The sequence below is a fragment of the Salmo trutta genome, chromosome 31 (genome assembly GCF_901001165.1).
Source record: "Salmo trutta chromosome 31, fSalTru1.1, whole genome shotgun sequence".
Lineage (NCBI taxonomy): Eukaryota > Metazoa > Chordata > Actinopteri > Salmoniformes > Salmonidae > Salmo > Salmo trutta.
Window position 1 is genome coordinate 9,547,523 of NC_042987.1, and position 21,038 is coordinate 9,568,560.

General features: G+C 41.6%; 1 protein-coding gene and 1 long non-coding RNA gene across 3 annotated transcripts in view; both read right to left on the minus strand.

Moving 5' to 3' along the window:
* The window catches only part of LOC115169455 (uncharacterized), a 28,822-nt gene extending 10,182 nt beyond the window's left edge, over positions 1 to 18,640 (minus strand). The window contains exons 1-8 of one of the 2 annotated variants that reach the window (XM_029725093.1): positions 18,428 to 18,640; positions 17,455 to 17,651; positions 17,137 to 17,241; positions 16,852 to 16,947; positions 2,804 to 2,914; positions 2,250 to 2,373; positions 1,131 to 2,088; positions 326 to 396 (exon numbers count right to left, since the gene is read on the minus strand). In XM_029725093.1, the coding sequence (XP_029580953.1) occupies positions 326 to 396; positions 1,131 to 2,088; positions 2,250 to 2,373; positions 2,804 to 2,914; positions 16,852 to 16,947; positions 17,137 to 17,241; positions 17,455 to 17,651; positions 18,428 to 18,452 (1,687 nt within the window). In that variant the 5' untranslated portion in view covers positions 18,453 to 18,640. The remainder of the gene's footprint in view (positions 1 to 325; positions 397 to 1,130; positions 2,089 to 2,249; positions 2,374 to 2,803; positions 2,915 to 16,851; positions 16,948 to 17,136; positions 17,242 to 17,454; positions 17,652 to 18,427) is intronic. The other variant, XM_029725092.1, reaches the window with a different exon arrangement.
* LOC115169456 (uncharacterized) lies at positions 6,031 to 8,445 on the minus strand. The gene is made up of 2 exons (XR_003870866.1): positions 7,387 to 8,445; positions 6,031 to 6,328 (listed from the first exon to the last, which is right to left on the minus strand). It is a non-coding gene; the product is annotated as an uncharacterized LOC115169456 (long non-coding RNA).
* Positions 18,641 to 21,038: the final 2,398 nt, after the last annotated feature.

Below are 21,038 nucleotides of genomic sequence, written 5' to 3' on the forward strand. Positions count from 1 at the left end.
ATGACAGATCTGGTGCTTGATAAAAATAGAATAGACCACATTTGAACAAAGCTCAATAAAGTGAAGGGATACAGAACTTTCCTAAAATAAAGAACAAGGTACTGCATCCTTATAGATGCAGAGACAGTGTTTACTGACCTCGCAATGGAATGATAAGCACTTAGCTATTCTCACAGCAGAATATCATGGACATTTAGGTCTAGTAACCACTTTCTTTGCATCTTTAAGCCTGTCATTTCTAGTTTCTTCTTCTTTATTCAGGAGTTTTGTATATCTAAGGAGCTTGACGTTCACTGCTCTACACTCACTAAGGAACTTTTCTTACCAGACTCATCGACAGTGGGCCCTTTATTGACAGTTGTCCAAAGTTCATTATCTGATGGTTCGGCATCTTCCCTGAGAAGAGTCCAAAATTAAAGTCAGTTATGATTTTCAATAGTCAAGTTCATTGCCAAGGTCCCTTACCCAGCGAACTGAGAACATTCCCAGAACATAAGCTAGGGTTTTTATATAACATTAGGTTAACATTCCAAAAACATTCAAATAATGTTTTTCATAACAGTTTTTTTGTTTGTTCAGAAAGTATTTTAAATGAAATATCCTTGGAATGTTTTAACATTCACTAAAATGTTGTGCACAAAATCTGTAACAACCACCACAGAACATTCCCCAAACGTTCTCCAGGTTATGTAATAACAAAATGTACCAGTAATGTTTTTCAGAAGAGCAACGTTCTGAGAACGTTCTTGCAACAGCAGGCGAATATTTTATACAAACATTATATAATCATCAGTACAACTGGACAGTTTTTGTGTTATGAGAACATTTGTGGCAACCTAACAAATATTCTGGGAACTTTCATAGAACCAATTTTGGTTTGCTGGGTAGCCAATACTGTAGGGGTCTTCAAATCTGGGTTGAGGTCTGCACCACTGTTGGTTTTCATCCTTCCCCTAATACCCCTCGAATCAGGGACCGATTCAGTCCTCTCTGTACACTAGGTGACTGTATTCTCTGGTCAATCAATTATATTAATAAGTCAATTTACTACCTGGGAGAAAAGAAAACCAGCAGCACTGCAGACCTTGAGGCCTGGATTTGAATACGCCTGTTACACAGTTGACACTCACTCAGTTTCAGGTGACCGCTCTCTTTTCACACCCTTTGCTTCAGTCTTCTCATTTCTGACACCACGTCCTCTTCTCCATTTTTTCTTTCTGCCTCGTCTTTTCTGTCCTTCTTTTCTGTCCGTTGCCTCAGCCTGCAGTTTCCCTCGCCTTATGATCAGCTTTAGCGAGGTCTTGGGTAATGACATATCGCTAATGTCAAGCGTATGTACTCCAACCTTTTCAATCTTTAAACTTGTGATACCAGGTCCTATTTTCTGTCCTTTCTTTCTGCCTCTTTTTTTCGGTACTTGGGAACTCGTTGCCTCAGCCTGCACTATCCCTCTCTTTAGGGTCAGTGTTAGTGATGACTTGGGTAGCGGCATATCGCTTTCGTCAAGTGTGTCTGTTTCAATCTTCTCATTTGCAACGCCACGTCCTCGTCTCCGTTTTTTCTTTCTGCCTCTTCGTTTCGGTCCTGGGCGTCTTGTCGCCTCAGCCTGCAGTCTCCCTCTCCTTAGAATCAGTGTTAGCAAGGACTTGGGTAATGGCATATTGCTAATGTCAAGCCTGTTCAAACGCAGTACAGGCTGACGGCGCAGACAGGCAGCTGTCAAGCGGCTGGTTTTCAGTCCGCTGCGTGTCTGAGGGCAGAGAACAGCTTCTCTCCTAGTCTCTTTTATCGACTCTTTGTCGATTGTCTTGCGTTTAACCATTATATCAGTTGCGTCCTCTATAGTCTCGACCTCTACCTCCACAGAAGCAGAACCAGCTGGTGGTTTTACAGTCCAGACCCTACAATCTGCCATTCGGCAGTCCCAACTCATCTCTGGTTCATCACATGGGAAAGGGCTTTGATATCCCTGCATGGTGGGATAGGACTGTCTCTCTGGGTCAGTTTGGTAAGAGGCACTTTCTTCCTTCACAGAGGAAGGGGAAGACAGTGAAGAGAGGATGTAGTCACCACCAGTGGACCTTAGAGCTAGAAACAAGGAGAGCATCACGAGTAAACATCAGGAATAACTATTGAGATCAATGATAACTTTTTTCTTCATTTCCTGCATTTCCTCATTTCTACCCATAAATATAGAAATTCAGGCAAACAGGAAAGTCAATTATTTCCAAATCCTGTACCCCACCTACCATTGGTGTCTAACTGTTTTCCATTTTTATGGTGATGGAGGAGTGCCTGTAATGGCTCAGGGTGAGCCACAGACTGCACACACTCCTCTAAGAGAGCAGGGGCAAGGTTGAGCCACGATGCAGTCTAAGAGGTGGAGAAAGTAAAAACGGCGTTTCAAGGTCTTGACTGGAATCAAAGGCACTTTGGGCCAAATAATTACTTGAGATCCGCATGCATACTAGGTATGGTGCGCAAGTGCTCGATTCAAGGTTTGTATTTGATTGCTAATAATCAATGTACAAATTCTATTAAGTAGCAGGTTACATTAAAACCACTGACAACATTTCAAACTCTAAGACGTGCTCATTATTTGTGGGATATATGTCAAGTGCAGTGAAAATGTTACATTTTGTTTTCAGTTGTATCAGAACAACCAGAAATTGTAGCAAACGATAGCATACCATAAACTTGTTGCATTCGTCCTCCTTTCACGCTGACATGTAAGTACATGTACAGATTCTTTCAAATGCCCATCCGTAATGCATACCTCAAATGATGTACAGTAAAATAATACCTGTTTAATGTTTGGAGCAGGAAGCAGTTTCTCCAGTCTGGACAGGAACTCCCACACAAGAATCTGCAGTGTTGAGTCATACTTGGGACCAAACTCCTCTGGAAAAACATTCTAAAATACAGGACAAGCAGATGACAGTCAAAAGTACATACATACATCAATTATGTCTCTATAACACAAGCCTAGAAATATGGTTATTGGTTTGCTATTCATGGGAAAAAAATGAGTTCCATTGAAATGAATGGCTCAATGGCACCAGATTGGAACTGGAAGCAATGAAATGTAATCATTTCCCTTTTCCCCAGCATATTTTGACACTGGCCGTGTCCAAAATCTGTCTTGCCTACTACTTACTAAAACTATATACTGTGTACTAATCATACATGCTAATTAGAACGTACTGTTACGTAAAAACGAATGCAGTAAGCAACAAATATCAACATACCAGGTTTATTCATACTGAGAATACCTCATCTAATGTTCGACTGAGTTGATTCCTGCCGTTGGTTAATTTTGGTACAGCGCATCACCTTATCTTGATTATCTTCCTCAATCGTGTGCAGCGAATTGTACTAGATGAAAAGCCGCAATGAGTATGCCATCCTGGTGTTTTAAAATATACTAAATTTTTTTGAACACCTGACCCTAGGTAACGTAACTAGGATCTGGTTTCAATGGCGGTCACGTCACGGCCTACGTCACTACCTTATCCGCTTGAATAAAAATATTAACTAGCAAGATGGAGATCACAGAGGTTATTTTAATGAGTGCATTTCGCAAGTGTAAATGTAATGTACTAAAAACACTTAGCAATGAGGCCTAGTGCACTCGTGATGGCCGATGCTTAATTTTGCACGCTTTGGATTTCAAAGCCATATCAGATATCTTGATGGTGTGCTTTGAGCTCAATAATGATCGTTGGGAAATACGAAGTTATACCTACAGAAAGCTGACCATCCTCTCTTTAATATGGACAACTAGTTGTTTCCAAAGTAGTTTTTTACCCCAGTAATTGCATTTTGAAATGTTATACACTCACGGGGGGGGGAGTGTGTGAACATTACAGAACTCACTCATTATAGCCGCCGGCTCCAGCGAAACAGGAAGGCCCAGTGGCAGGGCAGACCATTTTATTACAGGAATCATGTGGATAATGCAATTTACTGTTGAACAAATTCATGGTTTTATCCACCCCAAAAATAGGATGTTTCGATTGAGGTGATCAGGTAGAATGTGTAGCTCGCACCAGTTTCATTCCAAGTGCCAATGCCGTTTAGCAAACTCCAGGGGACTCATTTGTCACGTCCTGACCAGTATAGAGGATATTTTGTTATTGTAGTTTGGTCAAGACTTGGCAGAGGGTAGTTTATTTATGTATTACGTTTTTTTTTTGGTCCCTGGTCTGTTTGTATTTCTATGTGTATGTTCTAGGGTAGTTTTTCTATGTGTAGGTTGGTTGCTGGACTCTCAATTGGAGGCAGGTGTTTCTAGTTGCCTCTGATTGGGAGTCCTATAAATAGGTGTGTGTTTTGTTTGTCACTTGTGGGTAGTTGTTTGAGAGCACTGCTTTTGTTGAGCCTGCTGCTCTGTTCCTGTCGTTAGTTTGTTTATTGTTTTTCCGTGGTGTTCTCATTGTTATAATAAATATGTTGAGCACGCAACCTGCTGCGCCTTGGTCCCATTCTCTCTTCCACGACAGATGTGACATCATTTATCAATATTACGTCGTTACTATTCTAAAATAATACATACGGAAGGAATTTAGAATATTCGTATGCATAGTGAATTATCAAACAATCCTACGAGCGTCATACACACACACAGGTGGTAGATCACCATTGTTTTCAGTCCCGGTGCTTGTGCACAGCCTTTGCTATTTGCATTTTGAAACTCCCATAGTTAACCATATAATGAAAATCATCCCTTTAAAGCCCGTTGTGAATATACAACCCCGTACCATGAAAAACAATGGCTCAACCACAAAAATAAAATATTTTTGTTGTTGATCCAAGACTGTAGTAAAAGGTGCTGGTGTCAGAGGTTGAGTGCAACCAAAACATTTTACTTGGCTCGCTCAGTTGTGGCTTGACCAGTAAAAATACAAACATAGTGTGGGAGAAAGTAGGAATTGCAGTGAATGCCGCCTCTTCAGAATGCCGGTCAGTAGTGGAGACGAAGTAAAGTGATTTGATCTTAAGTTAAACTAATAGTTCACAGGCAGGACATTGGTGCAACTGGAGGGTGGCAGAGAACCTAAAAAGGTTCTACAGCTGCACCATCGAGAGCATCCTGACAGGTTGCATCAGTGCCTGGTATGGAAACTGCTCTGCCTCCGACCGCAAGGCCCTACAGAGGGTAATGCGTACGGCCCAGTACATCACTGGGGCCATGCTTCCTGCCATCCAGGACCTCTATATCAGGCGGTGTCAGAGGAAGGCCCTAAAGTTTTCTACGACTCCAGACACCCTAGTCATAGACTATTCTCTCTGTTACCGCACGGCAAGCTGTACCGGAGCGCCAAGTCTAGGTCCAAAAGGCTTCTAAACAGCTTCTACCCCCAAGCCATAAGACACCTGAACATCTAATCAAATGGCTACCCAGAATACTTGCATTGCTGCTACTCTCTGTTATTATCTATGAATAGTCACTTTAATAACTCTACCGACATGTACATATTACCTCAATTACCTAGACTAACCTGTACCCCCGCACATTGACTCTGTACCGGTACCCCCTGTATATAGCCTCGCTATTGTTATTTTACTGCTACTCTTTAATTATTTGTTACTTTTATTTCAACGTTTTTTGCAGGTATTTTTCTTAAAACTGCATTGTTGGTTAAGGGCTTGTAAGTAAGCATTTCACTGTAACGTCTACACCTGTTGTATTCGGCGCATGTCACAAATAACATTTTATTTGAGTGAGATAAGCCTCTCTCCTCTAGAACTAAGAATTGCCGGCATCATATGAGATACGGCAGTGGTTCCCAGCCCTTTTCAGTTACTGTGCCCTGAAGTACCCCCTCATGTGCATTTTACCAGTAAGCATATGGTCTCATGAATCTTGTCATGTACCCCCTGTGGATTGACCAAGTACCCCCAGAGCTCCTAGTACCCCTGGTACGAACCACTACTGTAAGGGATACCACTGGGGGAGGCAGTGACCCCCAGTCCGGTGTCTGACTCAAGGCCATTGCAAGTTCAGGTTGAAGATAAGGATACAGCATATCAATTTCAAATCAATTCATATTTATTTATCATGATATTGAAAACAAATTGTTTTTTTCGTTGCCCTGTGTTTAAAACAAATAATTGCAGGCTAATGATTCGGAGCAAAATGAATCAAACAATAACACGACAAGTCATTAATACACATAAAAGAACGTCTATTGCAGAGAGTGACTCGCAGAGATCCAGTCCCCGTGCCACCCAGGGGGAGTTAACTGGTGACAGTGCCAACCAGGGGAAGTCAACTCATGCCAGTGCCACATCAAGTCGGGAGCCAACGGTGCTGACTGACACGGTGCTGAAAAAACAAGACGGCATCAATAACTCCATCCTCGAAATAAACAATCAAATGAGGGAGGCATTAAATAACATAAATGATTCACTAAAGCAACTGGTTACATGTGCAAATCCAATGTTCAATGTATAATTTTTTTTTAATCTAAACTACATTGTGCTTCAGCCACAACCCTTAAGCATGCCAATTGTGTGCTCCGCCATGGACCTTGTAAGCGCATAGGCCCTCTCCTGTGCCGTCATCAGTGGAGTAGGAAATTAACACTGCCAAATGAGGGTCGATTTTGTCTTTGGCGGTTAGAATGTATACTTCACCAGCCACGTTGGCGGGTGGTCCCACTGAGTATTTGGGAAGAGTTGTATTATTTTTATCCAAAGCCCACATGTAGAAGGCTACTAAAGTGTGCTTTAGCTCGTTTCTTGGCCAGTTACACTGTTTTGTTCACATGCCATGTTGTTTTCAATGTTAATTTGCTGCAATTATCTGCTGCTAGGAAGACATCTCGCAGTCTGAGATTTTTAAAATCACAGACAAGCTGAGTGCCCAAGTTACCACAGTAGCAGCCTGTCCCTTAAAGGGCCAGCTGAACATTTTTTTCTCATCTAATGATTGTGCTTGATTGAGAATGGATCACCACCAAAAACTTTTAGTCATTGTTCTAGATTTATTTGTGTGCGTCTACATTTCTACTTAGGAGCACATCATGTACTCCTTGTAAAAAATGTCAGCGTAGAGCCCTGAACTATGATAACAAATAAGTCGTATCACTCAGCATTTTGTGGCAGGGCAAGCACTTTGTTGATTCTTGATGTTCAGTTGTAGACGTTCTTGATGTTCTTGTTTTTATCATCGGATCCAAATTATTTCTTTTAACATACATTGGTTAAAAGACGCAAGTCATAAAAATGAAATGAAATGAAGCAATACCCCATTACTTCTTACTAGTAGTGCATGTATTGTTTTTGAAACATAAGAAAGCATGCTCATCCATGTTTTTTGTGATTTTTGGTGTAATTATGGAAAAACATATTTTGGCTGATAAAAATATTTTTTTCATATACCTGCCACAGTGGCTGGTGGACCAAAACGTTAATTTCCCACCCTTGTCATCAGCCAGGGTTTTAACAGATAACCTCTGTTTCCTACAAAGAGAGAGAACCATTAGGACAAATCAAGTTGCTTTAGCAATGTCAAAATATACTTCAAATGAGTAGTCAACACTCACCAATAAGCCATCCATCCTCAACAGCTCCCTCCTGTAAGCGAAGGCCAACATTGCTGTTCTGCAGGAGGAGCGAGTCGTGTGTTCCACCTGGCCACCACATTCAGTAGCGTCTTTTGGGCATCACATATGACATTCATTGAGCGGAAAACTTTTCTGTTCATAGTTGAACCCGTTTTGGGATGGTGCTTTTATCGAGATGTGGTACCATCTATTGCGCTGATCGTATTTGAGAAACCGTTGCTGGCAAACAAACCCCTCTTGACTTCAACCTTTTGTGCGACAGTGTATGGAAATTGGATGCAACTGTAACCTTTGCTGATGATTACATCCAAAACAGCTGGCGTGAATCAGCTCATCTAGGTTTGTGAGACGCCAAACCAATGGCAAGCGCCAGCTGAAATATTCTGTTGCCAAAAAGCAGAAAGTGGATAGCACTCGGATATGCACCGGAATGGCATGCATTTTCTTTGTTTGCCTTTCTAAGGTAGGTATTAAACCTTGGCATAAATCCAATAATATTGGCTATGGGAAATGATATCTTTAATTCCTGCAAAAAAAAAGTCCTACCCGCCTAAAAACACGCTCTCTGCGAAATGCAGCATGTGCCACATTTTCCAACAGAGCAAGATCAGCCATCTCCCATTATCTCAGTCTTTTACAGTATTTCAACAATGGTTTCACACGTCCCTCTAATTTGACAATTTACTGTACTTTATATGGATTATTATCTTAACAAATGTGGTCAAATTATATTAAACAAAAATATATATAGAGCACGCAGATTAGTTTCCCTGAGTTCGTATCTGACAGTTTGGCAGGAATTCTTCGGATGTGCAAACCCACAGTTTAATAAGCTTTCTGGGTGGCTGGTCTCAGACGATCCTGCAGGTGAAGAAGCCGGATGTGGAGTTCCTGGGATGGCGTGGTTATATGTGGTCTGCGGTTGTAAGGCCAGTTGAACGTAATGCCAAATTCTCTAAAACGACATTGGAGGTGGCTTATGGTAGAGAAATTAACATAAAATTATCTGGCAACAGCTCTGGTTGACATTCATGTAGTCAGTATGTCAATTGCATGCTCCCTCAAAACTTGAGACATCTGTAGCATTGTGTTGTGACAAAACTGCACATTTCAGAGTTGCCTTTTGTCACCAGCACAAGGTGCACCTGTGTAATGATCATGCTATTTACCCTGTAAGCAGACTATGGACAAGGTAAGGAAACCAATGTCACTATCCCTTTAATTGTTGCCCTAATAGTGGTAAATGAACCCATTGCCTGATTTATGAAGGTCAACACCCTCTTTTTGTTTGTGAGTTCTATGCCTTTTCCCATAGTGATGGATGACAAAGGGACTCTACCTGTTACCTCATTTTTATACCACAGTGAAATAGGGAGCCATGGAAGGCCACAACACAGTTCCTTAGGGTGAGATTAACTTTAAAAAGTAGAATGTTAATGCAGATTTTATTTTATTTATAAGAATCTTTAGGGGTGCCAAAAATGTTGACATATTTGAAAAAAACGAAATCTCTTTCTCTGAGCAATTGTATTAGAAAAAAACAATTAATTTTCACCTGTTTCTGCATACAATATAGGTCTGTTTTTATATTATTTATTTTATACAGTTTTTCTTGCTCATCTTTCCTAATACAGATGACTGTATCAGGAAAAGTCTGAGTTTGTAAGTCATAGGTCAAAACATGGATTGCCATTTCGAAGGAAAGGCTTGGCTGAACATAAAAAGCGATAATTTTGAAAAAATTATGATTTCCATTAACTAAGAATTGCCGGCATCATACGATGTTACACCCTCCATTATAGACGTTAAGAGTCTAAAATAGACATTCAAATATTATAGATTTCTTGATCTAAATCTATCATAACATTTGTTGTCATTTGGAATGTTTTTAAAATGTCAGCAGAAGGCACAGTACTTTAGAGTCGCATAATTATAGGTAGCCTGAATAGTATCCGCCTCATTTCCTAACGTTGCTATGGGCACCGCCAAACAACAGAAGTGATGGATACGACTTCCGCTTGACTTCCCTAATGCAGTGCGCGGTGGCAAACTTGCTGTAGTAAATTATTCGAAGGAGTCAATTTATAGAGCATAAAAGTAAACAAGTGTAAGTGTAACGATAAACTATAGGCTACATAGCCTAACTATAAAATGTTTGTGAGCATCCACACTAGAGGAAAGTTTACAATTTATTGTTCTACAGTCCCTACACCTGTCGATCAACTGATCAACGCATCCCACTGCACGCTGCCTATTAATACAAGTGGTAACAAGACCATTCTGTGCTTTCAGGGTGTGTTTATCATAGTGACAAATGCAAATAATAGGCTACTTCAATGTACAGTGCATTCAGAAAGAATTCAGACCCCTTGACTTGTTCCACATTTTGTTATGTTACAGCCTTATTTTAAAATGGATTAAATACATTTTCCCTCAGCAATCTCCACACAATAATAACCCATAATGACAAAGCGGAAAACAGGTTTTTTAGAAATTCCTTATTTACATAAGTATTCAGACCCTTTGCTATGAGACTCAAAATTGAGCTCAGGTGCATCCTGTTTCCATTGATCATCCTTGATTGGAGTCCACCTGTGATAAATTCAATTGATTGGACATGATTTGGAAGGCACACACACACACCTGTCTATATATGGTCCCACAGTTGACAGTGCATGTCAGAGCAAAAACCAAGCCATGAGGTCGAAGGAATTGTCCGTAGAGCTCCGAGACAGGATTGTGTGCCTGAATACTCGTAAAAAAAAAAAAAATTATTAAATAAATTTTGCTTTGTCATTATGGGGTATTGTGTGTAGATAGATTAAATAAAAAATAATAATCATGAATTTTAGAATAAGGCTGTAACGTAACAAAATGTGGAAAAAGTCAAGGGGTCTGAATACTTTCCGAATGCACTGTACATGTGCCTATACTGCCAATCCACTTTTCTGGACACTGGATGAAGTCCAGTGTATTTTGGGGTCTTTCAATTGAAAAAGACACTCCAGGACTATTCACAGATTGTTGATAAACACTCTTCTCATCTTTTTATCAAAAAATATGTATGAGAAATGCATTTCAGCATATATTTTCCAAGAGAATCTTAGCTAACACACACAATTTTAAGATATCAACAATTTAGTCGGTAAAAGTCTGAAGAATACATCCCAGAACAAGCACACAAAATGTGGTGAATGCACAAGCTTCTGAAGCTAAGATATGATACAACAATATCCATTACATCCACATGTTATGGATATCATAAAGGATACTGACAAGGAAAAGAGAAAAAAACAATAAGTCTTGTAGTCGAGTCACTTAACCTTGACTCCGAGTCCAAGTGCTCAAGTCTGAGTCAGTAGGTCTGAGTTTTGAAGCTTCTCTTCTATTTTTCTGTTACATATATGACATTCTGCCACCCACTTTGCAACATCTGCTGAAAAACGTTTGAAAGCAAAACGAATGAATCAGGGTTCTTGAGATTTGGCTCGGATTTGGAAGAATAAATCCCCTCAGCATCAACTACTGGCGGGAAGATTTTCATGTGAGAATTAGAGTAATGCAAAGATTTTCCTCCCTGCCCAATGGTCATAACTGCCTGCAATATGCAATAGCCTATGAAACGAATAAGTAATTCAGGTTCACACACATTTTATTTTAACAATGTTGAATAGTTGTGTCAAATCAATAAGGATATTTTGAAGGGATGAATGGTCTCCATACGGAATTGGCTATTGCTCCTGTCAGATTGATGAGATTTTATTTGCAATAATTGTAACAGCTTCTCAGCTACATTTTTGTGGATGTTTTTTTTTTACTGCAGAGTGAAAACTAAAGGGAGACTTGTCAGAAGAAACCTGGCTATGGGATGCAGGGGAGAAATTGAGAGGGTAGAGCGACATGACAAATTGAAATACTTTTTTATACTCTAGGAGAGAGAGAGAGAAATAGCTAGACTGTTGTTTTGCAATTAAACTCAATACTATTGTTTTCAATTTCGTAAAGCAGTTTGTGTTTCTTAACCAGGTGTGGCTACCCAATGAGCAAGGGCTACCCAATAAGCACTGGGTCCATTCCATCAGCCCCATTGTGACAAATAACGTTGTTTTGGTAGCTGCACTATATATACATAAGTATTAGTGGATTTGGCTATTTCAGCCACACCTATTGCTGACAGACGTATAAAATCGAGCACACAACCATGCAATCTCCATATACCAACATTGACTGTAGAATGGCTTTACTGAAGCACTCAGTGACTTTCAATGTGGCACCGTCATAGGATGCCACCTTTCCAACAAATCAGTTTGTCAAATTTTTGCCCTGCTAGAGCTGCCCCGGTCAACTGTAAGTGCTGTTATTTTGAAGTGGAAATGTCTAGGAGCAACAACAGCTCAGCCGCAAAGTGGTAGGCCACACAAGCTCACAGAACAGGACCGCTGAAGCGTGTTGCGCGTAAAAATCGTCTGTCCTCAGTTGCAACACTCACTACCGAGTTCCAAACTGCCTCTGGAAGCAACATCAGCACTTAGCTATTCATCAAGAGCATCATAAAATGGGTTTCCATGGCCAAGAAGCCGCACACAAGCCAAAGATCATCATGCCCAATGCCAAGCGGCGACTGGAGAGGTGTAAAGCTTTCTGCCATAGGACTCCGGAGCAGTAGAAACGCGTTCTCTGGAGTGATGAATCACGCCTCACCATCTGGCAGTCAGATGGATGAATCTGGGTTTGGTGGATGCCAGGAGAACGCTACCTGCCCCAATGCATAGTGCCAACTGTAAAGTTTGGTGGAAATGGAATAATGCTCTGGGGCTGTTTTCATGGTTCAGGCAAGGCCTCTTAGTTCCAGTGAAGGGAAATCTTAATGTTACAGCATACAATGACATTCTAGACGATTCTGTGCTTCCAACGTTGTGGCAACAGTTTAGGAAAGGCCCTTTCCTGTTTCAGCATGATAATGCCCCTGTGCACAAAACGAGGTCCAAACAGATATGGTTTGTCGAGATCGGTGTGGAAGAACTTGACTGGCCTGCACAGAGCCCTGACCTCAACCCCAAGAAACACCTTCGGGATGAATTGGAATACCGACTGCGAGCAAGGCCTAAACGCCCAACATCAGTGTCCGACCTTTTGTGGCTGAGGAGTGGAAGCAAATCCCTGCAGCAATGTTCCAACATCAAGGGGAAAGCCTTCCCGGAAGAGTGGAAGCTGTTATAGCAGCAAAAGGGGGACCCTACTTCATATTAATGCCCATGATTTTGCAATGAGATGTTCGACGAGCAGTTGTCCACATACCTTTGGTCATGTCAGGCTCTACGTGGCTACGTTAGTGTCAACTATGAGTAGCTACCACAAGAGATTGGACTTCTGTTAACGTTACGTCCTTGTTAACAATGGACCCTGTGTGAATTGGGTATCCCATGATCATACTACCAAATTCACACGAGGTCCATGCTGACAAATGACTAAAGGAAGCTATTTAGCTGTTATGGAAAACTGTTTGTCAATAACTGGAAAATAACTAGCTACTTCTGGGGCAGGGACAAAGTACACTGTGTACCGGTTTCATAGCTAGCTAGTTACTTCCCTCATTGTAACGTTAAAGGGTAGGTAGCATGAGTTTTTACTAGGGGTGTGCCGAACTTGTCATACTCGTATTCATAATCTTATCCGTTTTTACAGTGCCTTCGGAAAGAATTCAGACCCCTCGACTTTCCCCCCCAAAAAATTACATTATTCTAAAATGGATTACATTTTAAAAATTACCTCAATCTACACACAATACCCAATAATGACAAACCAAAAACAGGTTTTTTTTTTTTTTTTTTTTTTTTTTTTTACGTATTTAAATAATTATCCAGACCCTTTGCTATGAGACTTGAAATTGAGCTCAGGTGCATCCTGTTTCCATTGATCATGCTTGAGGGAGATGACCAAGAACCTGATGGTCAGTCTGACAGAGCTCCAGAGTTCCTCTGTGGAGATGGGAGAACCTTCCAGAAGGTCAACCATCTCTGCAGCACTCCACCAATCAGGCCTTTATGGTATAGTGGCCAGACGGAAGTCACTCCTCAGTAAAAGGCACATGACAGCCCGCTTGGAGTTTGCCAAAAGGCACCTAAAGTACTCTCAGACCATAAGAAACAAGATTCTCTGGTCTAATGAAACCAAGATTGAACTCTTTGGCCTGAATGCCAAGTGTCATGTCTGAAAGAAACCTGGCACCATCACTACAGTAAAGCATGGTGGTGGCAGCATCATGCTGAGGGGATTTTTTTTCAGAGGCAGGGACTGGGAGACTAGTCAGGATCGAGGGAAAGATGAAGGAAGCAAAGTACAGAGAGATACTTGATGAAAACCTGCTTCAGAGTGCTTAGAACCCGATCGAACAACTCTGGAGAGAGACCCGAAAATAGCTGTCAGTGACACTCCCCATCTAACCTGATATAGCTTGAGAGGATCTGCAGAGAATGGGAGAAACTCTCCAAATACAGGTGTGCCAAGCTTGTAGCGTCATACCCAAGATAACTCAAGGCTGTAATTGCTGTCAAAGGTACTTCAACAAAGTACTGAGTAAAGGGTCTGAATACTTATGTAAATGTGTTTTTTTTGCAAACATTTCTAAAAACTTGTTTTTGCTTAGACATTATGGGGTATTGTGTGTAGATTGATGAGGGAGAAAAAAAACAATGTAATACATTTTAGGATAAGGCTGTAACTTAAGAAAATGTGGAAAAAGACAAGGGGTCTGAATACTTTCCGAATGCACTGTTTGTTTTAGCATTTTTGCATCTTTATTAACTTATTTCCAGATATCTTCAGAACAACCCAAAATGCACTATTTCTCAACATCATATGGAGAACCAGTGTTACCTAGCTAGTTCCAGCTGGCTAATGTTAGCTACTAGCCATGCTAGCATGTAATTACATTCCAAACCAAGAGTTGGCGCTGGTGAGCTATGTACATCAACGAAAAATTTACCATATAAACGAATGCGCAAAACTGCATATTTTTTTCCTGTGCGTTTGGTAGTGGTAGTCGAGCGAGAGTTCTAATAGCTTTCAGTCATTTGTCGCTAGTAGCTAGTACTGTAATACCAACAAAGACTGGGTTACGACTCATTTGTGGCCTAAAATGAAAAGCTAGCTTTGAAGTCGGACCGGTTTGTCTGGTTCAAGCAAGAGAATTGGAGAATGGGAACAGTGAACACGTCTACTGCATGCCGTTCTCATTTCACTGCAGAGGACTTCGATTGCTTTGTACAACCAGTGGAAGGCAGGATTCGGAATGAGACTGAGTGAAACCAGGAACTGTGCCGAGCGTGAATGTGAAGCCCGTCTACATCGCTAGTGTCAGCAGGGATGGAGATAAACCAGATAAATTCTATGTGGATTTACATCACTATATTGCTATTGGATTAGCTAACTCTCCCTCGACTGGTGAAACGGCCTCTCCCTCTGAAGGCCTCTCCTTGGCTCTTCTTTGACTTTGGTTGCTAATTCAGTCGTCAATTGATAAGTCTCCTCTCTCTACTTTTTATCTGCTGGCTTTTTTGCTGTTGTTGTGTTCTGTGGGACCCTGCCTGTGCTAGACTAGTTGTTCTCTGGCTTACTACTTAGCTATGTCGACCGTGGTGGTTGGCTAGCTAGACTAGTTAGCTGGTTAGGCTAGCTAGCAGGCTAAAATAAACTTCAGCTGGCTGGCTTGCTGGCTAAGAAAACTGCATATACTGGTAACATTATTTGATAACTGGTTAGATTTTATTTTTGTTTATTTAGCCTTTATTTAACTAGGCAAGTCAGTTAAGAACAAATCCTTATTTTACAATTACGCCTACCCCGGCCAAACCCTCCCCTAACCCGGATAACGCTGGGCCAATTGTGCGCCGCCCTTTGGGGCCCCCGATCGCGGCCGGTTGTGATACAGCCCGGGATCGAACCAGGGTATGTAGTGACGCCTCTAGCACCTTAGAGCGCTGCATTTCGCAAACTTTGGTTTACTTTAATGAAGGTGTAAGCTAGGTGTTGATTGCAACTGGCTGACTCACGCAGTGCTAACGTTAGCAGGTTGGTAGGGCTAATGTTATCAGGCTAGTAGGGCGAATGATAGCAGGCTACTTGACTAGCAACCTTAAGCTAATTTGTATCAAACTGCATTGGGACTTTTGATGCATATACTAATGCAAATCCATATGTTACATGTTGTTACGTTTATGCTACCTATCCTTTAACAGAAATCAAAACTCTCACGGTAGCTACCCTTAGTTGATGCTAATGTAGCCACGTAGAGCAACGTAGCTATCAAAACAAGTCCTTCGTTACTATGGGGCAACAATAGACCCCATGCATATTGGGTAGCCACACAGTCAAAAATCAAATAGTAGGCTGGTGACTGGTGATTATGGGGAAGCAAGAGTCGCTTGCGTGATGTGAAGCATATGATCGGAGGCGGAGCGGAGCCTGCCTGTCTGCCCACAGTCATCGCTTGCTTCGCTGCAGCTCACCAGCTGATGTAGGCTGTGTGTTCCGCACCCTTCCCACTGCTAGAGAACAGAACCCTCGCTGCTCTGCGCACCCAGCTTTGCTAATGTTCTGCTTAGCATAGTAGCCTATTCAGTTCAAGTGCAAATATAAGTCACGAGAAGGTGAGTCCAAGTCACTAATGGTCGAGTCACAAGTCATGAAAATCGGGACTCCAGTACTACAACACTGTCAATTATAGACCATATAAAACCTTGATGAACGTTAGCTATACTGATTAAGTTTCAAGATCCGATGAAAGGTGCACGTTTTACAAAAACTTTTAACCTAAAAAAAAAACGTCATGTAACATGGCCTGTCCCATTCACCCCCCTATCTTCACAAGACTGTAGAACATGCAAACAAAATTCATGAGACTTCAACTTGGTTTGGATTGTTTTTCATTAACATCTCATCTTTTGTAACTAATACTGGGAGACAGCTGTGAGTGGAAAAACAAGCTCAGTGAGCCCTGTCTAAAAACCATGAAACATGATTGTCTGAAAAACCTTTGATACTACTGTGTAATGGTCAGAATTCATGCAATTTCCTACTTAAAAACGTATCAAATAAAGCCTGAACTCCAACATATTGACTTCAAGGATAATTATGACATGGTTTCATTTGGAAATTAACTTTATTTGTGCATGCTCAGATTAACTTTTACACGGAATCACCCTATAAATCGTTCTATTTTCGCATACCCAAAATGGCTACTATTTAGAATGCAAGTATGGGTATTCAGACAGCCACTGACCTGGAAGAAGAGTTCCCTCTCCTTTGGCTCCTCCATTAGGGTTTCAATCAGCTTCGTAAAGTTCGCCTCTGATGCTTCCACATTTGGATCTGAAACCTGCAGCAAGAATGCACAGTGGATGTTCATCCATAATGCCATTTAGCAAATATACTTACAGCCTTACATACTTGTATACTTAGTATTTTGAGGCGAATGTGGGAATAAAACCCACATTATAAGCACTGCGTTCCATGTTACAAGGACAACACTCCAACCAACTGAGCCATTAGAATCACGGTTCCTCACCTCTCCCTTATGATTGGAGATACAGCTCCTCATCCTGTTCAGGTGTGGCTGAACGGTGTCAGGGCGACACAACTCATCATCACAGCGACATAACTCTAGGACCAGCTGTCAATAAAATGAGAATTGAGTATTCATTGCGACAGGTGCATGTGTGATCGTTGAGTTTAATGTTGAAGTAGGTTGAGGTTTCCCCTAGATACTTATCTAAGGTAAATCTTGCGTTTCCTTCAATAAAGGTTCAGATTTGACGGTACACTGATCCTAGATCTGTGCCTAGCGGCAAATTCTACGTCTTTCCCTCTTGTCACCCCCACTCACCCGTGCTCTTAGTCCCATGAGGAGTTGGACCCTCTCTCTGTAACTCATCAGCTCAGGGACTATTTCCAACACAGTGGTGGCAAACTCCTCCAGCAGTCCATAGTCCATGATGTCTCTCCGCTCGATCACCTGCCACAGAGCAGCACACACCAGCCGCAGGGGCGGAACAAAAAGACGCAGAGACGACAGAGGAAGACCTAGAAGAGAAGATTATGTGCATTCAAAGATAATTTGAATGAAAAAGCAAGCTAGCTTCTATAACTTGGGCAGTACTTTATATAATGCCCCAACCCTTTCTGCACTTGTTCACGCCCCTTTCCAGCTCTTCTAGATACAGGTGTAAACAACAGTGCCATCCATGTCAGATATATAATGAGTAACAGTGGGAGGGAAAACCTTTTTGGAATAAAATTGAGCCTTGATCAACGAGGAAGCCATAGAGATCCTATTGAATTATTAGAATTCCTAATTCTATGGAGGAAGTTACAGTATATAACTACACACATTACACTAAAAAAACATTACTGTCTGAGTTGCACAACATTTCTAATGACTCATATTCTTGAGTTCTTATACTAATGCATTATTTTCTATCTGGTTATGGGTATTTTACTAAATTGGTTATGGTTTAAACACGTTCCAAGTCTCAAACCAGGGCCCAGCTTCAGGCTGAAGTGGGGAAGGGCTATAGTTCTGACGTGCAAAACGACTTGCCAAAATCTATAACTGACCCTTACCTTAACAAACCCTTAACCTTGACCCTAACCAAATGTTTTACAAATTCTCAAATTAAATATTTAAAGTCTGTATTACCACTAAATAAACCATCTTTGTTATAGCCCTTTCCGCGAGACTACTGGCAAAGATGGTGGTTGGCTAGCTACCTAGTAAGGTAGCTAGCTTGAAATTGTGGCAGCAATGCAGACTGCAACATGTCACCTATACAGTTAATTGCAATATATTAATAATTTACCCTGTTCCTCCCGGAGCGTTTGCATTTTGTGCTTTCGTAAACATTAGCTACACCAAAAACAGTGGATCTCTTCACAGATCTGTCCGTGAAAATCTTGTTTACAGCATCACACGGTGCATAGTACGACATTAATAACGCCTGTTCTTCTGTACCATGTTATCATCTTCAACGTTACAAATGTTTAAGCTACACAGTTGTTATTTCTAATATGTCCTATATAATGATACATTCAATTCTGCAACTGTGTTTATGTAGATAATCGTTTAAACAAATGGTTCAAACTGCAGGCAAAATTGTAGAAATACAAATGGGGACCTTCCAAACACGTGATTTTTAAGTGCGGAAAACGTGATTTAAAAAGACGAGGGAAAACGTGAGTGAGGATTTGTTTTTTTACGGGTGGAAAATAACAAATTGTGGATGACGTGTAAAATCCGTAAAATAATCTTGCAGGTAAATTGTAAAATGGAGAATACTTCATTCCAGGCAGTCAGTTTACAACATAGCTTTGGTGGTCTCATTATACATATTCTGTTGCAAAACCTTTCGTCTCTTGCAAAACGTTTTGCAACAGAAACCGTTTACACCAAATGCTGTTGAGTTATGTTTTGTTCTTAAACGGAAGTTGTAGTTCAGTCTTGTCTCTCTTCCCCCCAATCAATATAAGGTTAAATTCAGTGGTGGAATAAGTACCCAAATGTAATACCGGAGTGAAAGTGCCTTATTAGAATGCCTTATTAGAAAATGACTCAAGTGAAAGTCACCCAGTAAAATACTACTTGAGTAAAAGTCTACAAGTATTTGGTTTTAAACATATTGAAGTATCAAAAGTAATTACTAACACTTTTGATACTTAAGTATAAGTAATTTCAAATTCCTTATATTAAGAAAACCAAATGGCACTACTCTTTTTTTTTTTACATTTTTTTATTTACTGATAGCCAGGGGCATACTCCATCACTGACATAATTTACAAAGGAAGCAAATGTAAGAATGCTGTTCATTGAATACAGCTCAGCATTTAAACACCATGGTACCCTCTAGACTCGTCATTAAGCTCGAGACCCTGGGTCTCAACCCCGCCATGTGCAACTGGGTCCTGGACTTTCTGACAGGCCGCCCCCAGGTGGTGGGGGTAGGAAACATCTCCACCCCACTGATCCTCAACACTGGGGCTCCACAAGGGTGCATTCTCAAGCCCTTTCCGGTACTACCTGTTCACCCATGACTGCGTGGCCATACACGCCTCCAAAACAATAATCAAGTTTGCAGACGACACTGCGGTGGTAGGCTTGATTACCAACAACGACGAGACGTCCTACAGAGAGGAGGTGAGGGCCCTCGGAGTGTAGTGTCAGGAAAACAACCGCTCACTCAACGTCTACAAAACAAAGGAGATGATCGTGGACTTCAGGAAACAGCAGAGGGAGCATCCCCCCTATCCACATCGACGGGACAGTAGTGGAGAAGGTTGAATGTTTTAAGTTCCTCGGCGTACACGTCACGGACAAACTGAAATGGTCCATCCACACAGACAGCGTGGTGAAGAAGGCGCAACAACGCCTCTTTAACCTCAGGAGGCTGAGGAAATGTGGCTTGTCACCGAAAACACTCACAAACTTTGACAGATGCACAATCGAGAGCATCCTGTCGGTCTGTATCACCGGCTGGTACGACAACTGCTCTGCCCACAACCGCAAAGCTCTCCAGAGGGTAGTGCGGGCTGCACAACGCATCACTGGGGGCAAACTACCTGCCCTCCAGGACACCTACAGCACCCGATGTCACAGGAAGGCCAAAAAGATCATCAAGGACAACAACCACCTGAGCCACTGCCTGTTCACCCCGCTATCATCCAGAAGGTGAGGTCAGTACAGGTGCATCAAAGCTAGGACAGAGAGACTGAAAAACAGCTTCTACCTCAAGGCCATCAGACTGTTGAACAGGAATCACTAACATAGTGGCTGCTGCCGACATACATACTAAAATCTCTTGCCACTTTAATAAATTTAATCAGATGATGTAATCACTAGTCACTTTAAATAACCCCACTTAATGTCTACATTTCCTACATTACTCATCTCATATGTATATACTGTATTCTATACCATCTACTGCATCTTGCCTATGCCGCACAGCCATCGCTCATCCATATATTTATATGTACATATTCTTATTCATCCCTTACATTTCTGTGTGTATATAACACTGACATTCCTGTCTTGCAGGAAATCACAAACAGAACGAGCAGTATGGGAGCAGTATGGCTGGTGGCATTGTCATGGTGGAGGGTCATGTCAGGAAGGGTACCACACGAGGGAGGAGGATGTCTTCCCTGTAATGCACAGCGTTGAGATTGCCTGCAATGACAACAAGCTCAGTCCGGTGATGTTGTGACACACCGCCCCAGACCATGACCCTGCACCTCCAAATCGATCTCGATCCAGAGTACAGGCCTCGGTGTAACGGTCATTTCTTCGACGATAAACGCGAATCTGACCATCACCCCTGGTGAGACAAAACCGCAATTCGTCAGTGAAGAGCACTTTTTGCCAGTCCTGTTTGGTCCAGCGGCGGTGGGTTGGTGCCCATAGGCGACATTGTTGCCGGT